Source organism: Seriola lalandi, unplaced genomic scaffold, assembly GCF_002814215.2.
Source record: "Seriola lalandi dorsalis isolate HSWRI2012SDOR001 ecotype SW California unplaced genomic scaffold, Sedor1 jcf7180002049654, whole genome shotgun sequence".
NCBI lineage: Eukaryota > Metazoa > Chordata > Actinopteri > Carangiformes > Carangidae > Seriola > Seriola lalandi.
The window spans coordinates 12837-36605 of record NW_019520207.1 but is presented as its reverse complement, the minus strand read 5'-3'; the positions used below and the strand labels follow the sequence as shown (position 1 = coordinate 36605).

Genomic DNA, 23769 nt, shown 5'->3' with positions numbered 1-23769 from the left:
TTTATTTTCATTCATTTATCACAAGAACAAGCCATATGAATCACAACTTGTACAATGCTTAATCAGTTGGCTGAGCAACTATTTTGGTAATACACAACCGGTCAACTGTAATGTTCCAGAGTGCACACAGAAGACCAAGGAGCTGGTGGACGACAAGTGCAGCAAAATAGAGTCCAAGCGGAAGAAGCTTCAGAGGAGCCAGAGCAAGGAAAAGAGCCACGCCCTGGAACTGATACAGACTCACAGTGACCTACAGCAGCTCACCAAGGTCAGAACAGTTTGCCTCCCTTACGTCAATATGTAGAACAGGAATTACTGTTACATAATAAATAGGCAAAGCAACCGGCTGGAGAACCTTGCAGTTAATTCATTTTGATGTGATACAGTCATGACAACCTTCTGGTTTATAATTGTCTTTTTTGGTTCTTGAGTCACTTCTTTAGTCTTAGGTTCACTATTAGTGGTTGCATATGAAGGGAAAAAAAGAAAAGATTAAAAACATAAAGCCCATTCAAATCCACCGCAATCTAAATCTGAACTGTAACTTTCTTCCAGGTATACCAGGAGCTGCTGATGAAACACAGGCAGCAGATTTCTGATCTGGAGCTGCAGCAGGAGAACAGGGTGGCTGATGCTCTCTGTGACCTTTGGAGGGTAAAAGATCCAACACTGTATATAGTATTGTGGGGATGCTCGCATGTTTATGTGCATATGTCCACAACTCACGCATAAAATCCTGCTTCTTCAGAAATGTCGTACCTCCTGGTCAAAGAAGCTCGGGGAGCTCGCCAAGGACATCTTTCTGGCCTCGGTCCTTGCCCAGTCAAAACTCTCTGCGGAGCGCTGTGAGAAGCTGTGGTCGGATCTGGAGCAGGAGCTGGCTGCACAGCTGCAGCAGGCCGAGTGCTCTATCAAGCTGCAACTGGAGGACATGAGGGCTCAGCTGGATAAAGATGGACAGGTAGACACCATGGGGTGGATCAGATACATGTTATGTTCATTTTAACTTCTCTTGTGGTGCTTGGCAGCTCAGTACTTTCCCTTTTTTCACTTTCCTCTTTCACTTTCCTCTTTCACTTTCATCTTTGAACGTTGTTTTATGTGTTATGTTGCCATGGGATATTTGTAGTTTGAGTTTAATTATTCTAAATGCTTTTCACTGTTTCTAAGTGAGCCTCTTTTTCTGTAGGTGTGGAGTGAGGAGATGGCTCTAGTGCAGGCCTGTCTCAAACATCTGAGTGAACAACAGATGAAGATCCTCCAAGCCATGCTGGCCAGACAGAGCTACACACTCAACAGGTCAGATGGGAGCATTTATGTCAATTATTTTAGGCTGTGAAAGACCTGAAGTAAATAAAGCTAAATTTGCACTTCGGAGTAGATTTCCAGTACAGCTACAGTTGAATGGGCACGTTCACTTATATCTGAATCCATTTTTATCAGCTGCTGTAAAATAATGCAATATGATCCTGTCCTCAGTCAAGTGGGGAAGCTGATAGAGAAGAAACATGAGCACCTGTTGGTGGCAGTGCAGCGGTGCTTTGTGGTCAGGCACTTCTGTCTGCACATGCTGAAGGAGATGAGGCTGTCCAAGCTGAAGGCGCTGTCTCAGACTGATTTCAGAGCTGTGCTTATTGAAGATCCCAGTAAAAGCCAGTCCTGTGCCAGTTCAACTCTCAAGGTGGGAAAATTCTCCACATGTAAATACAGTCTTTTGACTGAGAATTCATTACCAAATCTTTCAGTTGAGTGATAATTGGATTTTTAGGCATCTTCAGTACATATACACCTACCTACCTGGGCTGTGACTCTCTTACCGATCACAGAATAGCAGTGCCAGCCTGGCAGAGAGGCATCTGGGTCCGGAGAGTCAGCTGGTGGGTCACAGCTTCCAGCAGGAGTTCCTTTCTGAACTGGAAACAGGAGTGGAGCTGCTGCAGAGCCATGCACAGCTGGTGCTTGGCAATGCCCTCAGCCACGCCATCCAACAGGTGATGGAAACCATGGAGTCAGAGACCTCTCTGAAACCGGACGATAGCTTGAAGGTATGGTTTTGGGTTAAAAATATGATGAATGAATAAATCATTATGATGAATCCCTCATAAATCAAATTCCTATTGTATGCGTCTTAGATTACTTTGCCAAGTAAATAACAGTTGTTTTTTTGTTTCTTTTTTTTTAACTCATTAGCACCACCTGATAGAGGCTGCGTCAGAGAGCGTATACGTGACCAAAGATTCTCTCACTGCACACGTCCGAAGTTACTACTCCAACCTACAAGACGTTGCCAAAAAACTACAGCAGGATCAGTCAAACATAAACTGGGGTGAGGTGACGATCACAACACATGCGCACGTCAACATCTGTGTAAACCCTGATTCTAGTGTTAATATTCTCTGTCAAGACAAATGCTGTTTGTATTAAGTGTTATGTTTTCCACAAATGGAAGCTATGATTACTGTGTTTCATTAGTAAGCCATATTATAGTTAAATGATTACTGGGCATTTGTGATTGTTGATTTACCAAATGAATAAACCTGTAGTAGTTGTAACCTCTGTGGTTACTAACTTGCTATTTCATAAAGTTTGCAGTTTGATTTAACTGGACAAAAGACAAATAGGAGACAATAGCTGCATCTTTAATACATACTGCTTTTATAAAGTATGTACTACGTACTAATCATCATAGTATACTGTTTTACAAGTTAGTATACAAAAATACCAAACATCAAAATGTCTATTTCTACCAAATGTAGTCTGCATTTTTACTGATATGTATCATTTTATTTTGTGGTTTTTCTAGTGTGAACACTAGACACTAAAAACCTGCTTTGGATCAGTATTTAGTCTGGACTTGGGAGAAGTGACAATTTTGAGTAGACCAAACACTCCTCTACTTTCAAAGAATATTAAGTGTTAACTTTACTGTTGTAAACTTTTCCTTCAGAGGTGGATGAGAGGAAGGAGAGCAGCGGTCAGCTGAAAAGGGCCTTGCAGAGGGAGCTGGTGAACTGGGGCAAAAAACCCACCTCCGCTGAGTTTCAACAGAGGTACAACAAGCCTTGAAGTGCTAGTAACGTTTTGGGGGGACTACTCAGTTAATTTTACATTGCATGAGGATAATTTTGAGTTTTTCTTAATTTGTGTATGTATTAGGGTTGAAGTTCACAAAAGGAAGGTGTTGGAGCTGTGTGATCTGGAACAGGAGACGATATATGAGGAACTGAGGCGGAAGAAAGTGGCCCAAGATCAAACCATGGAAAGGATCAAAATGCAGCTACAGGTTAGCATGCTTCAAGTCTACTGTATTTCTCTACTTGATGAGTTTATGAATATATCTACAATCCAGCACAGTTAATTCCTTTAAGCACTGTTTGTGATGCTGTGTCCATTAGGAGGCAGAAGAAAGTTTCATAACTGCTTTGGCAGACTTGGCCCGGGTTTCCCTCCACAGTCCAGAACCAGAACCCAGTGGCGAAGAGGACAACGCTGGTAAGCAGCCTCATCCCGGAGCATAAAAATATGTATGCTGAATGCCACCACTCTGTTTCCTGACCTTCTTGATGCTGTATTTCCACAGGTGATCAGAGTACCACAATACTGGACCTGCTAGCCCTGAACCCAGCATTAGATCCAGCCTTGAATCCTTCACTGACTCCAACTATTGTGGCTCCAGTGGTGAAATCAAAACCAAAGAAAAAACTAGAGCAAGGCTCCCATCTCAGCTGAAATCTTAACACACTAATGTCCTGTAAAAATCTTCTCTCATTTTTTATAGTTTCTGGTCCCTTATAGAGTAATACCACTTCCTGTCTGCTGGGACCAATGCTGTTATGAAGGTACCGCTCTTAAAAGAGTGTTTTGTTATAAAGTTATTAAAATGTTGCAATAATGACAAAAGCAATCAGTTTTTTCCGATCAGTCCGTATTATTGTAAATGCCATGTACCATTGAATTATTTAACAAATTATCTTTTGAGTGCATTTTGTACTTTTTTCTCCTGGTATACAGAGCTGGAAGTACCACATTATTGTCCTACATCTAAACCCACATTGCTTTTCATACCACGGCTCATTCACTGCATTGATCCCCATTGACTGCTGAGTACATGGGATGATGGATGTGCTCGTCGGTGAGTTGTCCGATGAATTAGAGATGTCCATTCTGATTGTGGCAGAGTGCTACTACTCAGCGATGTAGCAGAGTGCTACTACTTCTCCGGCTCTAATGGGGTTTTAAGTACAACCCTTTATGGATGATAATGCAGAGTAATGGTGAAAAGTCTGGGAGGGCTGAAGTCTGGCGGATACTTCTGTGTCTAAGCATCAATCTAACAGGCAGCTCGCTCCAGACCTTATGTCAGTTTGTAGTTCTAGGAGTGTGAATTAGCAAACATCAATTTTTAATCTGTCCTTTGTTCGCATGCTCACCTTGCACACATAACCAATTACTGCCATGGCACCCTGAGAAAATATGCTACTCGTCCTGCCCCACTCAAACACACTGGAGTGTCTTGCCAATAGTGTTTCCCTCCTCGAATGTATCTATTTGAAATGTGGATGTACTGTTGACTTCGCAAGTGTCGTCGCTGATCTGTGGTGAGGGGAAACCGTTTGGATGTATTTTGAGGTCCCTTAGGGGACTGCAGGGACTTGTGGGAAGATGACCTGATTTCTAATTTTCTCCTCTCCTGCCTGGGCTGTGGGCTAGTCGCTGTTACAAACAGAGAAGCCCGTGAAGGGAGTGTGTCATTATGAGCCGACCCGGGTCTATTTGGAATATGGCCTCGCTTTTAGCTTAAAGCTGGATTTTATTTGTCAGTGTTGATGGACGCAGGCGCGGTTGCGATTCTCTCTCAATAGGTTCAGGTAAGTGGAAATAGTCCTCGGCTCAGCTGCACCTTCAGAAAGATATTTACAAACCAAATTACGTTTGCAACATCGTCGCGTCACTATAGCTGTCCCAGCTGATTCATTAACACAAAAAGGGACTCACAGTACAGATTGTTGCGCCTACAAAAAAGAAAAAAAAAAGAAATCCCCTCTCCTGATCTTATCTACAGATCGTTTTCAAATGCGACTCGATTACTTGGGCTAAAGTTATTGAAGATATGCCTTTTCATCCACACATCTCACATTTGCTCAGTAAAGTGGTGAGTATGCCCCGAAGCTGTTAATGGAAATGAGTGAATTAAAAATGTCCAGTGAGGTAAAGATGTGCGCAGTGTGACGGCGTCATCAGATCAGATGATCGGTTATTTTAGGGCCAAAAATAAGGTCGCTTTGCAATTTCCCATTCAAAGGGCTTTTTCCCATCCGAACTGAAAACCAATTACTTTGACTGTCACACGTTTTTGATCAGCTATATGATGACTATGAAACAGTATCAAATCTGAACACTGTTGATATTGTAACTATGTGAAACTTGTAATTTAGTGAAGAACTGCTACAGTTAATTTTATAGCCTATATAAAAATATATAAAATGTTATCTGTATTATTGCTATAATCGTTTTATTTCATTTATTGACATGCAATATAATGACAGCAATAATAATGTCTATAATCTATAATCTTTTAGATAAAAATAAAACAAATATACAGCAACACTTAACAGTATCCAAATTATGCTTTGTTACTATTGTTTATTATTCTTATGAACATCTAATTAAATATAACATACATAATACATACTATTAATATATCACCATCATTATAATTATTATTATGATATATTGATTAAATGTTGAAAAAAATCAGAGAGAGAGAGCTGCAATCTTTCATTTACATCTGGTGTTTAAGATTTACATGCACATAACAGATTAGATACAGGATGTTAATTCTACCTGCATTTATGTTTGTGTCTTTTCATACTGCCTTATGTTTATTTTATATCTTGTCTTAATGGCTTTTAGGTGTTGTGTAAATCACTTTGAATTGCTTTGATTTTGAAAGGTGCTATACAAATAAACTTGCTTTGCCTTGCCTTATTTTCCCTCAGGTGAGCAACCATGGCTAACCTGCAGCAGGAATACCCCGGGGTCCTTCTGGGGATCCTAGAGGAATTGGCCAATATGAGGCAATGGCTGACGTTCCAGGACCTTTGCCGCATGGTCAGCACCCGCTTTGACCTAGAGCATCTCATCGAGCTCAGGAGTTTGCTGTTTGCTGCTGCCAGCCGGGACCCCTGTTTCCCAGCCACTCTCTTCAGAGACCGGGTTTCCACCAGAGGCCAAGGGCTATCACCCATAGGAGTCGCTGCTGACATTGTAACTATCTTCAATCTTATTCAGATGACGGGTGGGGCTCCTGATGACAGTCAGCCAATGAGAGCCCAGACAATCCTCCCTGTTGACCAGTCCCCAGGCCCCAGTCTGCCTGGAATCCACCAGCTGAACATTCCTGGTCAAGAGAGAGCACGCTCCCACTCTGATTCCAGTGGTGGGCCTATCGACCAGCATTTGCTGTTTCCGAGATCTAATTACTCTGCCCGCAAGCGAGCGAGTCTTCCGCCCGATCCCATCTCACTTGTGTCCTCCCCTCCAATCAGGGCGAGGGCTGTGTCCTTCGACTTGCCTCACACAACACTCTTGTACCCTAGTGGTCAAATCTCCAGCGAGGTCATGAACAATATCTACTTGCCTTTGGAAACGGACAGTGAGTCTAGTGGAGATTCTGCACCCGTGGAGGTGTTTGAACCTGAACAGGGATCATCTGTTGACCAGAAGAGAAACATCTTTAGGAAGGACTTCCATAACCAGCCTCCTCTAATACCCCAGGTGACTGTCAGCAGTGAGTCTCCCAGTCCCAACACGGGGCAGAAAGGCTTTGACAATCGCAGCTTTGAAAATATTCAGAATCCTTACCCGTCACCAACAACAGTCCACCAATCGCCAGAGCAGCGGGCTAAACATGAAAGCCTTGACGACCTGCAGGACTCAACTTATTTCGGACCTGGGTCAGCCCCAGAGTGGTCCCCCCGACACCTCCAGCCTCCCAAGGCCCCGAGGCCCATCTGGGGCAACAAGAGTCACAGTCTAGAGGACCGGATAGGCATGGGCAGCATTGGGATGGGGATGGAATCACAAGGGGGGCAACTTCCAAGACGATCAACCCCTGCTATCAGCAAATTGGGGTCCTCGGGAGGTGAGAGTGGGGATAGTGGATTGCCAAGTGGAGGTGATGCAGTTAAGGCACAGGGAACCCAGACAGACATACCGGACCCCCGGCGCCTCCGTAGCCTGGTCCACGCAGATCGCCTCTCTTTCATGACCTCATTGGATGACCCTGAGTTTGGTGAGGATGACATCAGTGCCATCTTTCGTTTCTTAGATGACATAAGCATGTGTGGCTCCACAGGAGTCCTGCACCCCAGTGATGGAACAGGGACCATCAACCAGGACACCCCCGAGGCCAGACGTGGTCGCCTAGGTCAACTCCAAAGGCTTTTCCACTCCTTGGAAAGCAGTGACGATGGGCTGAAGGCCAGTGTCTGTAAGCTGCTGCTCCGTATGAGCCAGATAGAAAGACAACTGGAGTCACTGAATGATGTAAAGGCCGAGATTTCCCAGGTTCTCTCTGCTCTGCAGCGACTGGATGAAAAGATCCAGCAGCCTGTCGGTGGTGGACAAAGTGGCGGGCGATGGCTGGAGCCTCTCAGTGGTGTCTCCTCCTTTATTAGCCACCCTATAACTCCTTCTGACTCATCAGATCCTCAACCTCTGTCTGCATCTGGACATCTGTTTCCAGGGACCAGCACTAGTAGTCTGGACTGGAGCCGATGGAACTCTCCCCCGGACCGAACAGAGAGCAGCAAAGCTCAGGCTGATTCTAAGGGGGTGAAAGAAGGGAAGAAGGATCCATCATCCCGACGTGCCTCCAAAACGCAGCCTGAGGAGAAAAGTGTGTCTGATTCCAAACAGCAGAATGTTTCTAACTCTGCAAGAGACTGGACAGTGTCATTCTCAAAAAGTAAAGATGGCAAAGGCTCACATGGAAAAACTGGACAGGTAGAGTAAATCTACTGTGTACGTTTTATTCTATATTTTCCTTAATACATAAGTGTTACATGAGAGATGGGGCTCTCATTATATGTGCATCAGTTCATAAAACAGATTGAACAGCAATTCAGTATGTGCACCGGGTGTGTGTCCATGCTGTGGGACCACAAAACATATCAGGCCTGTAGCTTGGCACTTTGTTCTGCTGGGTAGATACATGAGATTATGTGGTCAGTTGACAAGCTAGTTGACCCCATGTGTGGGATATTGGTTTAAACCTTCATAGTACATACTGTTTAGACATAAGTGCAAAGAAACATAGCTTATCCATTCAAATTCATATGCATGTTTGATGGTGGTATTTAGTTAAATTAATATTGTCAACTTTGCCTCTCACATCTTTTTGAAGGTAAAAATAGATGTTGTTGCATATACAGTATTATACATATATATATATATTATATATAAAAATTATAAAGAAATCTATGTTTGGCTCCTTCCAGACAGATCAGTCAGGCAGCACAGCTAACCTACTCTCCCAAAAATCCTCCAACCTGGTGGACCAAGTGTTTAACTCATCCCTGTTCCGCCACAAAGACAGCAGTCTGACAGGTGGGCTAACCTCTGGGAAGATCATTGACGCCAGATCGGCTGAGGGGAGGGGTAGACCCATCTGGACTGTAGATGACAGAGAGGTACGAATCTCCCCTTTGGACTTACAGGTAAAAATAGTTGAATCTTAAAGAGCTACAATAGTTAAAAACATTTAATTATGTTCTGTTTCCGTTCTTATCTCTTATATTAAGTCTGTGGTTTTAATCTATAAATGACTAAATCGACTATGCTGTCTGCATTTCTTTTCTCTCTTGTAAGATAGGCTTTTTATTTCTGGGGATAACTGGCCTAACATACATGCATCCTGCAGACTCAAGGAAAGCAGAGCTAGTAGTGACACAGATTAGTGATGTATAGTAGAAAAGAGTTCACAATGTTTTAATAGGTTAGATATCTGCTGTATCTGCCTTAAAACTCTGTAAACAACATGTTCCTCAGGCTCAGGAGTCTCTTAACCCCAACAACATGGAATTCTGGATGGATGACATCTACACTCCAGGCTACGATGCTCTGCTCAGGCGTAAAGAGGCTGACCAGCGCCGGGCCAAGATCTGCAAGCTGATTGCACTCATTGCCACTGCAGTGGTTATCATTCTCATCATTGTCATTCCTATTTGCACCATAGGCTCGTGAAGACCCTCACAGACAGCCCACATTGTTGCCTATTTCCATTTAATTTCATTTATTTATTTTCAGCAGCTGCGTGCTATACCCAGGAACTTTCACACTATTCTCACTGAGATAAGAAAATGAGAGAGTGTGACATAAGGATCCTAAAGAACGATCAGTGACCAGTTACCATACAGCAATTCCTCACACTTCTCTGCATGCATAGCACCATTATTCATGACTTCAGAAAAACAAAAGGAACTGTAGCTTACTTTGAAATCACCATCCCTCATGCAGTTACAACAAATTGTAAGTAATCCCCCCATTGCCAAACAATCTTTTTTTCACAATTTACAGTTATTTTTTTCATGATTTCTGTTCTTAATCATTTCAGGTTGCTGTAAAAGGAAGTTATTAAAGATGAAGAATTTAGATAAGTGTAAAATGAGAGCACATGTTGAAACCACTAATACTGAGCCAATACAAAAGTGTCAATTCCTTTCTTTTTATTTTCCTATTTTGTCTGCTCTTCTCTGAGAAACAACACTGTTACAAATGTGTTGTGAATCAGCTTCAGCCTTGAGCACTGCCTGACTCTTTTTTGCTGTTCCCTTGAGAACACTACAGGGCTTATTTCACTTCTATGTAAAATAATAGGTTATTATCAGTACATACAAGTTGTACATCTACATTACAATAGTAATGGATTCTGTGGACAGGAGCGGTTTTATTCTCTTTTAGTTTGAATGTTCTTGTACTTCCTTTAAGCAACAAGATATATTGCTCAAGCTTAAATCAATAAAAATAATATTTTTATAGAGTTCCCTCCCATTTTTCAAACTGGAAATTATGAGCTGTCTAAACCGCTCATGGAAGTGTTTGGGGTTTTTGGGCAGAGTGTTTACCAAGTGTCAGGTTTCGAGAACTGGAAGATAAAAGTGTTGTTGTTGTTGTTGTTGAAGATGTTTGGGTCCTGGAACAGTGAAGGAAAGAGGAAGCCTTTTCCAGGAAACACTCTTTAAGTGGGAGATTCTACTTGTAATTCAATTGATGGGATGTTCGGAGTGCACCTATGCACATTATCTTTTCAGTGTACTCACTTGGCCAGAGCTTTTCCATATACCTGCAGACTCACTTAGCGCTAACACATCCATCTGGCGTCCTCTCACAGATGATGAGAGTAGTTTTGCCAGTGGTGTCAAATTCCATTTTGTAAAAACATCCTGTTAAAACCTGTTAACATTTTATTGAGACCGACGTTTGGTGCCAGTCTGTAAAATCAATAGGGGGTTGACACAAAATATGTTCACCTGTAAAACACAGTGGAATCCAACACAGTGCTACCACAAAAAAATACTACCTTTGTAAAGCTTGAAAAGTTCAGTTTTTGTCGAAACAAAGAGAGGTGTTCATTGAACTCTTAAGTAAAGCTGTAATGAAACGTACGAGGTTGCATATCAGCAACCACAGCATCAAAATGAGTAGTTAATTAAATGAAGCACCTCACAAAAATGTAACTTTTTGAGCTTCACAAATGTTTATTGCTGGGATAATATATTGGATTGCATTCAGTTTTTTAGGTGTTCACGTTCTTGTGTCCACTCCCTCGACATTGCCAGATATGGATGATTTTGTTTCTGTTCAACAGATAAGCACTTTCCAGCACTGATGATGATCTAAGCGCACAGAAACTATGCATATCAGAAAATGCTTGTTTTGTTTTTGTCAGACCTTTAAACTTTACTTTGCTTCGTGTACAGGATATGCAGAGGATGTACAGAGGGCGTGATCTGCTTCAATGCATCCTGCTAAGTAGATGTATATCTGCCAAGTGTTCCCCATGAGGCTGTTCCTGGATCCATTACCTTTCCAGTGGTGCCACTGACTAACCCTGTAGTCAGCACAATCCGCAGGTGCTTCCTCTGAATCGTCTGTGCATGAAAGCCTCCTGATACTTTTTTCATTCCTGAAATTTTGGCATTCTTGTTGTTACAATATCCACGCACCTTTTAGACAAACAACTGACAATCTGTGAACTCATTATTCAGGTAAGCACTGCACATAAATGGAAGAAGATGTGCAGGTAATACAGAACAAGTTAGTTGTGTGCAACACTTAAGGATTGTGAGATACGATTTATGATTGTCAGGGTGTAAGTTGATTTATGTTGCCTGTCTGAATAAACTTGACAAAGTGGAAATGTGCCTTTTACAGTATTTTGTCTGATCAGATAAATAATAAATTAAGACCTATAATTGGTACTTCCTTATAAACATGCACTTAAAACGGTGAATGGAAAAAGGTCTCTGGAAAGGAACTGCTCTGTTTTGCAAATTTAATTGTTCCCATTTTTCTCCCGGTGAAGTGCTTGGTTTATTATGATTGCAGATAGCAGCAATAGTCCACTCTGCTTAAAAAAGGGCAAACAGTCATTGGTGTAAAAAGAGAATTCTGGCAGTTAAATGATATGTGACTGGAGGAAATGTACACACAACGATGAATAATTGAAAAAGACAGAGAGCGCATATTGACTGACAGATCCTATTATCTCAAATCAACACTAATGGATCTGCTGTATTCAAAGGACACATGCACGCACGCGCGCACACGACACACACACACCCACACTCTCACACTTACACACACACATACACACACACACACAATGTTATGGGAGCAAGTATTATGCTAAATCATACAGGCATGAATCGGTGAGTCTATTGTTGAGTTGTTAAAAAAAAATCCAATGTGCTATGGACACATGAATATCTATAGTTTGCAATTGATTTAGTGTGTGTGTGTGTTACCCTCATTGAATGTTGCACAGTAGAGCTGCTGCTACACCCAGATATGCCATCTGTGGCTGATTAATGATGCTGTTGCGTGCATCCCATGTGCCAGGCCCACAACAACAGGACACAGTCACTGACTGTTTCAAAGGATTTTATCATTTCACACAGACTGGACTGTTGTGCTGTGCTGCATACTTCGATACACAGTAAGCAGAGCAGGAGGTACAGATACTGGCCTGACTCCCCTCAAGCAAAACTGCCTTTTTATTTATTGTGTGAAAAAAAAAATTCTATATTACTAACAGGGTTACTGTGCACAATTAATAAGTTGGGAGCAGATATTTGAAAGAAAGTGTCATTAAGCACAACTCTCAGGTCAAAAACCTCCAGCCATACATGAATTAAGCTATAGACACTGAATTTGAGCCAGTGAGTGGTCATCAACTGCAGAGTTGTGCTGTCTTTCCATACAAGAGATGAAGAAATACACTGGGTTATTACAAAGTATCAATGTATTAGTGAGGTCATCCATAATGTAATGTATGGAAGACCTCCACAGTCTTTAATAGTTATATAACGGTTCATTCATTGACAATGAATTAGACAATAGAGAGATTAACACAGATTTTTTTTGAATGAATGAATGTTAATCAAATCAGTGTTTCATTAAAAAAATGCAGTTCTTCAACTCGTAATAAATTGGACAATATAGAATAGAATATGATACTCAGTAAGTCAACTTAAAAAAATGTATGCATGTAAGATTACATAAAATCTATACATTATTTTTTTTAATTGACCTACTTATTGACTGAGTAATATATCAATTTATAAAATATTGCATTCATTTCTGTTCATAATGTACAGTGAAATTTCAGCTAATGCTGCTTGATATGGGTATTTCTAAGACTCCTGAGGTCATCTGTAATAATTATACATAATGTCATATAATAAATGTGTCTTGAATATTACACATGACTTCTTTATGCTGAGACCCTTCTAAACCCCTCAGTTACTTGAGGGGGGGGGTGCTTGCCCCGCTGCAGTTATAGCTTAGGGTGTGTGGGGGCGATAGAGCGTCCGGTGTTCCGTCACATTGCACCGCGAAGAAGAAAACCGGCGCTGATTTTGAACTTTGAAGAAGAATGTGCAAACTTAATCAGACAGGTGTGGCTCAGCGGCGGCTGCTCCTGCTGGAGTGGGAATAAACCACCTAAACTCTGCTTTTAACATCGGACGGTGTTAGAATACATATCCGACACACTTTCCCTGGACAAATATTGCACAAGTAAGTGTTTTGTTAGGTTCCTTTTGTCCAACGTAACGATATGAGGTTATGTCAACAGTAGCATGCTTAGCGTGCCGAAAGCTTCAGTACAGGCGCAGAAACGTTAAAACAGGCGAGGTTAGTTTGAATTGAGATAACGTTATGCCTAAAACATAAGTAACATTAAAATAAGTGACGTTGTTTTTTGTTCGTACTATAATGTAGTTATCGTTTGGTCTGTTTGAGGGCTAACCTACCGACATGAAGTGTAGCTTTACTGCTCATTCAGTGCTAACCACAATGTAAAAAGCCACCAAAATAACAATGAGTAAAATTAGCATTATCATGCATATGTTCTCCCTTTTAATCTAACTAAGTCTGACTGTAGCTAACCCAGCTGCAGTGAGACACGATGGAGTCGCCAGTGCGGAACCTGTACAACCAGTTCCAGAGTCTCAGAGCCCAGGTGGACGGTCTGAATGAGGGCATTGAACCACGTAAGTTATTTCCACACTGAGTTTAGGCATTTGCCACCTCTCTCCCCCAGCCAGTCTGTGAAACAATAATGGCGTTTAAGTGCTTGTGTAGCGTTAGTGTAGTTACACTAGTCTGCTGTGGCATGGTGCTGTTCTTGTTATAAGCTAGATGCGTGTTGCATTTCCACTGTGTTATTTGGTGCAATGAATTATTAACCACAATGCAGAAGCAGTGCTGAGTGTAAAGCCTCTGTTTTAGTGAGTTAAGTCTGACAGGGCCTGAGGGTAGTAAACATTTCCATGTCAATAGTCCAGACAATGCCATTCATTTCCATTTTAAATAACAGGAATGCACTGTTACTCATTTGCTCACTTTACAGCAGAGCACTCTTGTGTGTATGTGCTCTGTCTTGCAGTTAATTGCATCATTGCCACTGTAATGAAAGCATTTCGGAGACCTAATACACATAACCACCACAAGGAAACATAGTATATAATGCACAGCAGCAATATAACATTTTTTTCCCTTTCATTGTCTTATTCAGAGTTTCTCCAGATGGCACTGAACTTTGAGGAGTGCCGTAAGAAGTGGCTGCGGGCAGGCGACGAGCTGGTTTCTTGTAAAGAGATGCTGGCTAAAGCGGAGACTGAGAGGGGAGCCCTGGAGGTCAAACTAAAGCACGCTCGCAACCAGGTGGATGTGGAGATCCGCCGGCGGCAGAAGGCTGAGACAGTCTATGAGAAGCTGGTTAGTGCAGCAGTGTTTATGGGTTAGACAGCCTCTCATTTTCTTGCATTATTGTGTATGAGACACTTTATATAGCAATATAGAAACCGAGAGAAGCTAGATTATTAATCTTCAAATAATGCAAATGTCACGTTTCTTGGCAAAGCTCACCCCATAGATCATGTCTTTTTGACCAACTAGTAACTGTTCATTCTAACAACATAATGCTTACCTGTGCATTTGTCTGTTTGTGTTTGTCTGTTCCTGTCTACCTGCTGGTTTGTGGGTGTAATAGGAACGTCAGTTACAGCTGATCCGGGAACTGCTCATTTCAGAGAACAACAGTGTCCACCTGAGCGAGGAGCAGCGGTCCGCCCTGGCCTTCCTCAGTGCGCACTCCCAGGCAGCACAGGCTGCTAATGGCAACCTCAACTCTAGCCGAAGGTCAGAAACGTCCTAATCTAGTTCTGAAATGTCTGGAGACGCAAAATGATCTTTTACAGTGTTTTTTTTTTTCTTATTTTGTTTTTTTTTATTATAAGTAAGACCGTAATAATGTTTTTAGGTATTTAACCAGGATGCCTTGTCTTTTGAGTTTTCAGTTATATTATGGGTACTAGACTGTAGCACTTCATTTAGCTAGTTCATACACTGCCTGTATACTGTGTTGTACCGTATATAGGTGCAACATACATACTGCGCACTGCAGAGGATAGAATTCAACATGTGAAATATTAGTTTCTATATTACAGCTTTTATAATTCAACAGAGCATTGTGTGATTCAACTAGCCATGGACACAAAAAGTACTTCAGACAAAGATTAATGCTGACTTTAATCTATATTACAGGTTAACCACCATCGATGAATCAGCTTCTTTGCTGTCAGACATCAGCTTTGACCAAACGGACGACTCTCTGGTATACTGATCTGTTTTCTTAGGAGTTTTATTGTATATTTTAGGCGAACCTTTTATTTGAGGGTCCAATAGTGGGACAACAGTGTTTAGTAAGACACAACCAATAATGACTTGACTTTTTCAGTACTATTGTTTTTCTCTCTACTTTTCCTGTAGGACTGGGATTCCTCTGTGATGAAGACTGTGAGATTACGGAAACGGCAGAAACGAGTGAGTGATGCCTCACCTCAGATTTTCTTTGCTTGCATTAGTGATAATGTAATTTTCATCATTTGATTCAGGTTACGGGTAAAGGTAGTTATGGGTTCCAGTCATGTTTTGTATTCACCAGCACAAGTTTGTCTCGCCATTTCTTGTATAATTTTTCATTTATCAACCCATGAGAAAGTGTTTTTCAAAAGTTACCTTTTAATCCACAGCGTTCATCCAGAAAACTCTGTGAGGTTCCTCCACAGGCCATGAAGAAACCTCGCTCCACTGGACGCGCATCAGAGAGGGTAATGCTGACCTCATCAGCTAAATGTACTATAGCAGTCTGTGCCTGTAAAAAATATAAACATAACAAAGATGAAATGGCTACCAAGAGAAAGTAAAGGTCAAAAATGGTTTTTTTTTCTAAACCAACTTAAATGTACATCAATTTGCTGAAAGGAGCATTAATATCTTTCTTTATATGATTTAGATGAATGAGTCTATCGTGGCCAAAACTACCATCACTGTGCCTGTAAATGGTGGCGCTGTCGAGGCGGTCTCCACCATTGAGACTGTGCCTTACTGGACACGTAGCAGAAAGAGGAGTGGTGAGAAGCTTGTTGATCTTCTGTTTCTTGATCATGGGACCTAACAACAAAAATAACAATGATTCTGAGTGTAAAACAATGTGTGTTTTAAATTAAAATTTTATTTTGTATATTGAGTTTTCCATTGTCTTTGAGATTTGACTGACGTGTGATTATTTACAGTTGCTCCAGCATGGGGTGATACAACCACTACTGACCAATCTGAGACTGCGAGTGAGGCTCCCAGCACACCAGTCTCTGACTTCCCAGCCCAACTGCGAACCCCTAAAGCCAATGGAGGAGGAAAGAAGCACCACTTCATCCCCAAGACAGTAAGACTGTATACTTATTGTTCTAAAAGTTAGGTGATTTAGACTGCATATCTGCCTGCATCAGCACTGTAAGCTGGTTCTCCTTGTTGACGTGCAATCTTCTCACATTGGGCTCTCTGTTCCCTCGATCGCTAAGGTGATCAAGTCGGAATTCTGTGCTCCTTGTGGAAGAAGAACAAAGTTTGGAAAGATGTACCTCCGCTGCCAGGATTGCAGGATTGTGACCCATCCTGAGTGTCGTGAGCGCTGTCCGCTGCCCTGTAATCCCGCAGCTGTTAGCACTCCCATCAAAAACACAGAGGTACATTTTTCTCATTTCTTTAAGACACGTTTCCACTCCATAATTTTCTATTACTTTCATGTTACCCACATAAAATGATGTGTTCCTGGTCTAGGCCACACTGGCTGACTTTGCTCCAGTCACCTCCCCAAAGATCCCAGCTTTGGTTATCTACTGCATTAAGGAGATTGAACACAGAGGTCTACATGAGGTAAGACAAGACTTTATTAAAGTCACCTTCACCTTCATGTTAATACTCTGATCCTTTCCCTTGAGCAATTACAATCGATAATTCCTTCTCTAAGTAGTTATCTCATTCAGTAGTAATACAGTATCACAGGCAGACAATAATGGAGTTGGTTTCTTTTATCTTTTCCTTGCGGCAGGTTGGCCTGTACAGAGTCTCTGGCCATGATCGTGTGGTGAAAGAGCTGAAGGAAAAGCTGATTAGAGGAAAGACTCTACCTGCACTTAACAAAGTAGAAGACATCAACGTTATTACAGGTGTCCTCAAAGACTTCCTCAGAAACCTTCCAGAGCCACTGCTCACCTTCCACCTCAACAAAGCCTTCATGGCAGCAGCGGGTGAGTGTGAGACCTGCAGAATCACTTCCAGAGGATTGCTGTATCTGCAATGTTCTTTATCCGTCTCAGGGTCTTTGTATTGTTATAAAGAATAAGTATTTAAATTGAATGATTTAAAGTACCTCTTTTGGATAGAGGGAACAGCCATACACAGGCATATTAAATCACTGGTGTAAATGTTTTTGTAGAAATCCAGGATGATGACAACAGTTTGGCCATGATGTACCAGACCATTGGTGAGCTGCCTCAACCAAACCGAGACACTCTGGCCTGCCTGATGATTCATCTGCAAAAGTAATTTTCACTACATTTCAAAAAGGCTTTTGTTTAGTCAGTGTTTACACCAGAATGAAGCATGTTGTAACCTGCAGTGCAGGTCAGCTTGTATGGTTCAAAGGACAGTGTGAAATTTCATTTCCTGCTCCTATCCTTTCCTCAGGGTGTCTCAGAGTGTGGATACCAAAATGGATGTGAACAACCTGGCCAGGGTCTTTGGCCCAACCCTTGTGGGTCATGCTGTTCCCGACCCAGACCCTATGACCATCCTGCATGACACAAATAGACAACCAAGGGTAAAGAGAATGAGAATAAAGAATAAGTGCCATGGTTCTCCATTATATTCAGAAAGTGGCACATAATTTTTCAGTCTCAACTGTATATGGCTGCACGTGTCTTTGTTCACTCTGACAACAATGTTTTTGTTCTTTGGAATAGTTTTTACTAAAGATCACATTGGCTCTGTCTATCCAGGTGGTAGAGCGCTTGCTCAGTATTCCAGCAAGCTACTGGAGCCAGTTTGCCCATCCAGATAATACAGCCATGGACAATGCTCACGAGTTTGATACTCTAGACCACAGAGGTAAATCACTGAAAGCTATAAACATGATGAAAGTACTTCCAAAATGAATAGCATAACATTAAGACGTGTTTTCTTCTACTTTTTAAGACATTTTTCTTAGTAGTGAGAACGACATAATAAGAAATTTAAATCACTTTTTAAAATTTTTGAGCCTTTGTATTGTGTCTTTGATTTATAAATAACAGAATTGGCTGTATTGATCTTTAATTTATCTGCAGTGAGCATACTGGGACCAGTGACCACTCCAGAGCACCAGATGATGACTAAAACACCTTCCTCTAGCTCGCTGTCCCAGCGCATGATGCAGACCCTCTCCAACACCACCATGTAAGCTCTCTCACTCTCTCACATTCTGTACATAACAAACTGAAATAAAGCAGGTCTGCATTCTTCATATGTCGCCAATAATATATCAAATTATCACGTAAATATATTTTGCAGCTACCTTTTTATTGTTTGAGAGCAAGATGAGGAGATGATTGATTTGTTTAACTTGGATTAAAGTTATCTTGGGTAGCTGTCTCCAATATGGACAGTAAAAACTGTGATCAGGACTCATAGTGCTTGCTCAGCATTAATTTGTGAGCCCTTGCAAAAGAAACTTTATTCAGCATTATCTTAAAAAAAGAGTCACATTTCTCCTACAGCTCATTTTGAGTTTTTCCTCTCTAAAGGGGATTATCAACTGAAGTTCATCCTTATTTGTGTGAAATTATGATTTTTAGTTAGTTATCATAATTATTGTATTACTGTGTAGACACTGCACTATACACATACGTACAGGCTTACACAAAATTACATTTTGATATGTACAAAAAGCACAGGTGTAAATAATAAAATAGCGGCTGAATTCCCTTTAGCTGCGTTGGTTTCAGCGTCCCAGTATTGTTCATGCTGCCTCACAGTCAATGCCATGGCTTACTGGGACACTTAAATAGAACGGAGCCATCGTTAATGTTACATATACATACATGTTACATTAACACCTGTGCTTTACCTAATATGATAAGTTACGTGGCTGTGTTGAACTGGTTATGTTATCAACCAGTAATGGGTGTTTTCATAGAACAGAAAGTGGTGTTAAAGGCCCTGCACACCTGCACAGGGAGTTATCACTTATTCTGGTTGATTAGCCTCTGCTCAGGATTAAGTTCAGTAGAGATACTGGAAATCACCAAGACCATCAAAATGCATACACATTCATACACACTATAATTTTACCTGCCCTAACAGGAACAAGAAAACTAACAGGAGTGAGAGAAAATGTCAGTCAAGCACAGAGTGAACACACCCACACAGTTCTGAGAGTCTGATCTAATCAAGCTAAGTGAGAACACCTGTGTGAATGCACCAAGGGTGTGTAGGGCCATTAATATAAAAGCTACTATAGTGTATGTCTTAATGTTGTGTTTTTTTTTTTTTTAAACCAACAAACATCATGTAGGTCTCTTACATAAGAAGAAAGCTATTTTGAAAAAATCAGTATTCCTCAGAAAAAAATGTTTAAGGGAAAGTTTGGCACTTATTTGCTGTCTTTCCCAAAGCAAGATGTCGTTGCACTTAATATGAAGCCTGCAGGCGCTTAGCTTAGCATGAAGACTGGAAGGAATTGGAAGCTTTAGAGATTCTGGTAGGTGGATTTTTAAAATTGGGCTAGCTGTTTCCAGTCTTAGCTATTTTTATTTTTGCATATATGAGCTTAAAGAATGTGTTTACCAGTAACAGCTCCAGATCAATTTTAAGCTTTAAAGTTAAAAAATCCAACCTGAAGTCATCAACAATCAAATGAAGCTAACTCGCATATGAAGACTGCATTCCTGTGTTTTCTTCAAAACATTCATCTTCAGTTGTACTTGCTTTTTTGTTATCTAAAATTATAATTAATAGGCTCAAAATGTCACTGTCTGCCCCCACCAACCCCTCCATCCTTAGATTTGGGAGCAAGAGCAAAGCAACGGCTGCCTCTAACCGTCAGGGCAACTTCTTCGCTTCTCCACAGCTGAAGTAATGAAGGACAAAAGCTCACCCATATTGTACTTTGGGGTTAGGCCTACTTACTGCAATAACTGAATATACATTCACATAATCACATGGTGAAACTACTGTGCAATTTTAACATTTTTTTAAACCAAGACTTTCTAGCCAGAATTTTTTCACTGAAAAGATTACTGCATGTGAGTGTTTATTTAGTGTTTGTTTTTATATCTTTGATTGCTAATGATTTTAGTATTGACCAAAACTGTGGTCACATCTATGTGATTGTAACCATTTGAAACGGATTCAAGGATTATCATTTTCTATTAACACTTGGCATTGATGTTCATAAGCTGTGTAGTCAGCGGGGTTTATTCATCTTTGAGCCTGTGGTTGTAACTACAGCAACAGGGATGCACAAGCACACGTGGGATACACAGCTGGATTGGACAAAGAGAAAAGAAGTCGTGTTATTGGCCAGTGTTTCTGTCTTTTGACTTTGGTTTCCTTATCATTGTCTTGGAAACTGACACTGGTTTCCTCATCTAACATTTTGATTTATATGTATGTTGATTGTGTGGTTTGACAATACAATCATGACTTATATACTTTAAAAATACTGCAATGTATACACTGATAATGAATGGGATTAATGCTGCTTTTTGCACTGTATAAATGTAACAACCTGAGCTAAAGTATTTTCTACTTGGGAAAGCACACCACTAGAGGCTGCTGTGGCACCACTTTTGATATGCCATCCTTAACCAATGAAGAGTATCTACTGTATATTATGCACATAACCAATCAGAATTATTGACACTCCTTTTTTATAATTAACAAATAAATACTGTAAATTATTACTCTAACCTAGGACAGTTTGAGTCGATAATTTCCCTCACCCAAACCAAAGACTTGCATGTGTGGTGATCATAAAATAAAATCTGGAGCTTCTTTAATTTATGAATGTGAAAACTGATTTGGCATGCACAGGTACTGTTTCAAGTATTATTATCCACAGTAGCTTTCTTGTACAGTTACATCACCAGTAATGCACAAGAAGCGACCTTTCCTCTGAGCATGTCTGCTCTCTGCTGCTCTCACTGTCACTGTCAGAAACTTCAGATTTCAGCATGAAGACAACACTGTTACAAGTATTTGTTAATTTGGGGGAAAATGTTTGAACTGATTCACAGTACATTCTCATTAAAACCAAATCTAGTTGTTCTTTGCTTGCCAGTAAAAAATGTGTGTAGTTTGAAGTTGTCAGTCAACTATAACACTGCTTTGTTTTCTATGTATTTTTATACATTCTTGTACATTTATTCCATTATATTTTTCTGTTTCTCTAATGATACGTTGTTTAACTGATGTAGTTACTTTCACTTTCAAGATCTTGTGGACTGAATGTTAATATTCATTACTTTGTCTTGGCTCAAGTAAGATGACAAAAGTCCACAGTTGAGCTAAAAATAAAACATCAAAAGACTGGTTTCTTTGTCTTGGTGGGTGTTGTTCATGCATGAGATGGACATGGGGGGTAAGGTACCCTGCTGAAATGAGGCCCTTGAGAATGTGAGGCAACACACAGGATGTGTTGGTTTTGTTACCAGCAATTCAACTTAAAAAAAAAAAAAAGCCCCTCTTACACCTGGCTATGGATTAGTGTTATCCTATTAACTGCGAGTATGTCAATGCTGTATTCATGTAGCCTAAAACATTCATTCATGTTTAACACTCTTCATCTTCATTTTCCTGGTCTAAATTGAATGTTGGCCATTATTATTCAAGATCTTCACTGAAAGAGCAAAAGCACAACGCCAGTTATTCCAAAGCCGACATGGCACTGAATGATAATGCAATTTGGCTCATTGTTCCAATAGTCATTACAGCTATTTCCATAATCTATTGGGCTGAGTGGGCAGGCGATGAGGTCCAACATTATTATGAATTAAAGCAGGGATCATTTATACATCTTATAGTTATTCCATTAACAGTTACTGTGGAAAGAGCTAAACTCGGGCTGAACCCATTGACATACATTTTATATGGCCTCATTCAATACAGAGCTTCAGCACCACATTAGGCCCTTTGAGATCTAAGCCCAGCTGTTTGGGGGAGAAAGGAAAATATGGTGTGCAGAGTTCATCCAAATTAGTTCTCGCTTCCTTTCTTTCGCGCGAACACACACGCGTGCGCACACACACACGGACCTGTGAATGACTGCGGAGAAGACCCTCCAAAAATGTTTGAATTTCAAATCAACATTAATAGTTCATTAGCCTGGAATAAGGTCTCCTGTGTGTCGATCTGTCCTCTCATCGGGGGATTGTGTGTTTATGCTGTACGGTGCAGCATACGCTCGGCGGCTGCAGACATCAAACAGCTGGCTGTGTACAGTGTGTCTCTGTAGCTCCATATTCCAGCATGCCCCAGTGTGCCGTGATAGAGCTCCACTCTGCTGTGGGACCAATGAGGGCCAAATGAGTAACTAGTCCAATTAAGAGCTCTTAAATAAATTACAATGTAAGCTGGTAAACACACAACAACAACAGCACTATTTAATTCCTCTATTTATACAGTGAACTGCAAGCAGTGATGCCAAAGGAAATACCAGTACTATTGCCATCTCTGGAAGCTGAATATAATCAATACATTATTCAATTCATAAGGTTCAGTTATTGCTGGTATTGACCGATTGAAAATACAGTCTATACATGTCAAGCTCTTTATGCAGCATGTAGCGGGTGTCTGCAGCGCTGCCTGTTTGAGGTCAGGGTCAATAATGGCAGCACCTCAGAGATGTCGACTCAATAACTGCCAGTCAAATCCACCCATATGATCATGTATCTAATCGATACGTTTGATAAAGCAAAAAGCCATGTAACTACTAGACAAATGGTTTTTGCATGTCCTTGTTTGCCTACTAGTCTATGTACATTTTATTACATAAAACACACTGTTTTACATATTTAGCCACTTGCTGGAATTATCTGTATGTTGCAGAACCTGCTCACTAGTTTGTAAGATTTACTGTGGATCAGGCCAGGCATCGTGTACATTTGCCTCTCAAATCACATAAAAATGGGCAGGGGAAAAGGAGCACTTAGTGAGGTTTAGGGAACAAAAGTATAATGCTGCAAATTTATAAACACGCCGCTTCCTTAGCAGGCTAAGCATGTGCTTGAAAAGTGGTCCTCCAGATTTGTTTCTGACACCGTTTTCAGTGAATTATGTGACAGATTGTGTGATCAATATGCTTTCCATTTGGTGAATTAAACATACAACACTGAAATACCAAACTATGTTCTGCATTTAAAACCCTGAAAAACAAGACAAGAGTCATTGTTCACTCTACACCCACCTGTGAGTTTTTTTTTTTTTTTTTTAAACTGGCTTCCTGGCTTTTAATGCTCTCGCCCCCTCTTTTTTGGCTTCATCCCTTGTTCCTTCTTTTTTTTCTCTCTCTCCCCTCTGCTCCCTCCTTTGAATCGAACCGCCGTCTTAGCCTGCTACCATGCGTGGTCGATACCTTGTTACCACAGAGAAATCAATTATCTC

At 40.9% G+C, this 23769-nt stretch overlaps 3 protein-coding genes across 4 annotated transcripts; all 3 read left to right on the top strand.

Moving 5' to 3' along the window:
* Nucleotides 1–94: 94 nt before the first annotated feature.
* LOC111648821 (evC complex member EVC-like) lies at nt 95–3970 on the top strand (the record flags this gene model as incomplete). The annotated part of the gene is made up of 11 exons (XM_023398546.2): nt 95–268; nt 556–654; nt 749–961; nt 1190–1299; nt 1480–1681; nt 1827–2045; nt 2191–2326; nt 2948–3050; nt 3157–3283; nt 3396–3492; nt 3581–3970. Coding segments are annotated over 11 exons (1629 nt in total), but the record flags the coding sequence as incomplete, so codon positions are not given.
* A 2009-nt stretch (nt 3971–5979) lies between these two features.
* Nucleotides 5980–11422, top strand: LOC111648824 (major intrinsically disordered Notch2-binding receptor 1-like). Its single transcript, XM_087171192.1, has 3 exons — nt 5980–8007; nt 8502–8720; nt 9052–11422. Exons 1-3 carry the CDS (start codon nt 6010–6012, stop codon nt 9244–9246), a joined length of 2412 nt encoding a protein of 803 aa, XP_087027318.1. The 5' UTR covers nt 5980–6009; the 3' UTR covers nt 9247–11422.
* Nucleotides 11423–13168: 1746 nt separating this feature from the next.
* LOC111648822 (rac GTPase-activating protein 1-like) lies at nt 13169–21700 on the top strand. Of its 2 annotated transcripts, none has more exons than XM_023398548.2 (17): nt 13169–13302; nt 13670–13778; nt 14303–14505; nt 14780–14928; nt 15334–15403; nt 15559–15612; nt 15822–15899; nt 16085–16202; nt 16365–16513; nt 16650–16814; nt 16909–17004; nt 17180–17378; nt 17567–17672; nt 17818–17950; nt 18129–18237; nt 18456–18564; nt 20170–21700. In XM_023398548.2, exons 2-17 carry the CDS (start codon nt 13694–13696, stop codon nt 20243–20245), a joined length of 1899 nt encoding a protein of 632 aa, XP_023254316.1. In that variant the 5' UTR covers nt 13169–13302; nt 13670–13693; the 3' UTR covers nt 20246–21700. The 2 variants fall into 2 exon arrangements, with proteins under 2 accessions (XP_023254316.1, XP_023254315.1); XM_023398547.2 differs by having other exon boundaries at nt 13659–13778.
* The last annotated feature ends 2069 nt before the right edge of the window (nt 21701–23769 follow it).

Coding starts and splice junctions, on each gene's coding strand:
- LOC111648824 (XM_087171192.1), top strand. CDS start 6,010: ATGGCTAACCTGCAGCAGGAATACCCCGGGGTCCTTCTGGGGATCCTA. Junction 8,008..8,501: donor CACATGGAAAAACTGGACAG/GTAGAGTAAATC, acceptor GGCTCCTTCCAG/ACAGATCAGTCAGGCAGCAC. Junction 8,721..9,051: donor TCTCCCCTTTGGACTTACAG/GTAAAAATAGTT, acceptor CATGTTCCTCAG/GCTCAGGAGTCTCTTAACCC.
- LOC111648822 (XM_023398548.2), top strand. CDS start 13,694: ATGGAGTCGCCAGTGCGGAACCTGTACAACCAGTTCCAGAGTCTCAGA. Junction 14,929..15,333: donor AACCTCAACTCTAGCCGAAG/GTCAGAAACGTC, acceptor TCTATATTACAG/GTTAACCACCATCGATGAAT. Junction 18,238..18,455: donor TGATACTCTAGACCACAGAG/GTAAATCACTGA, acceptor ATTTATCTGCAG/TGAGCATACTGGGACCAGTG.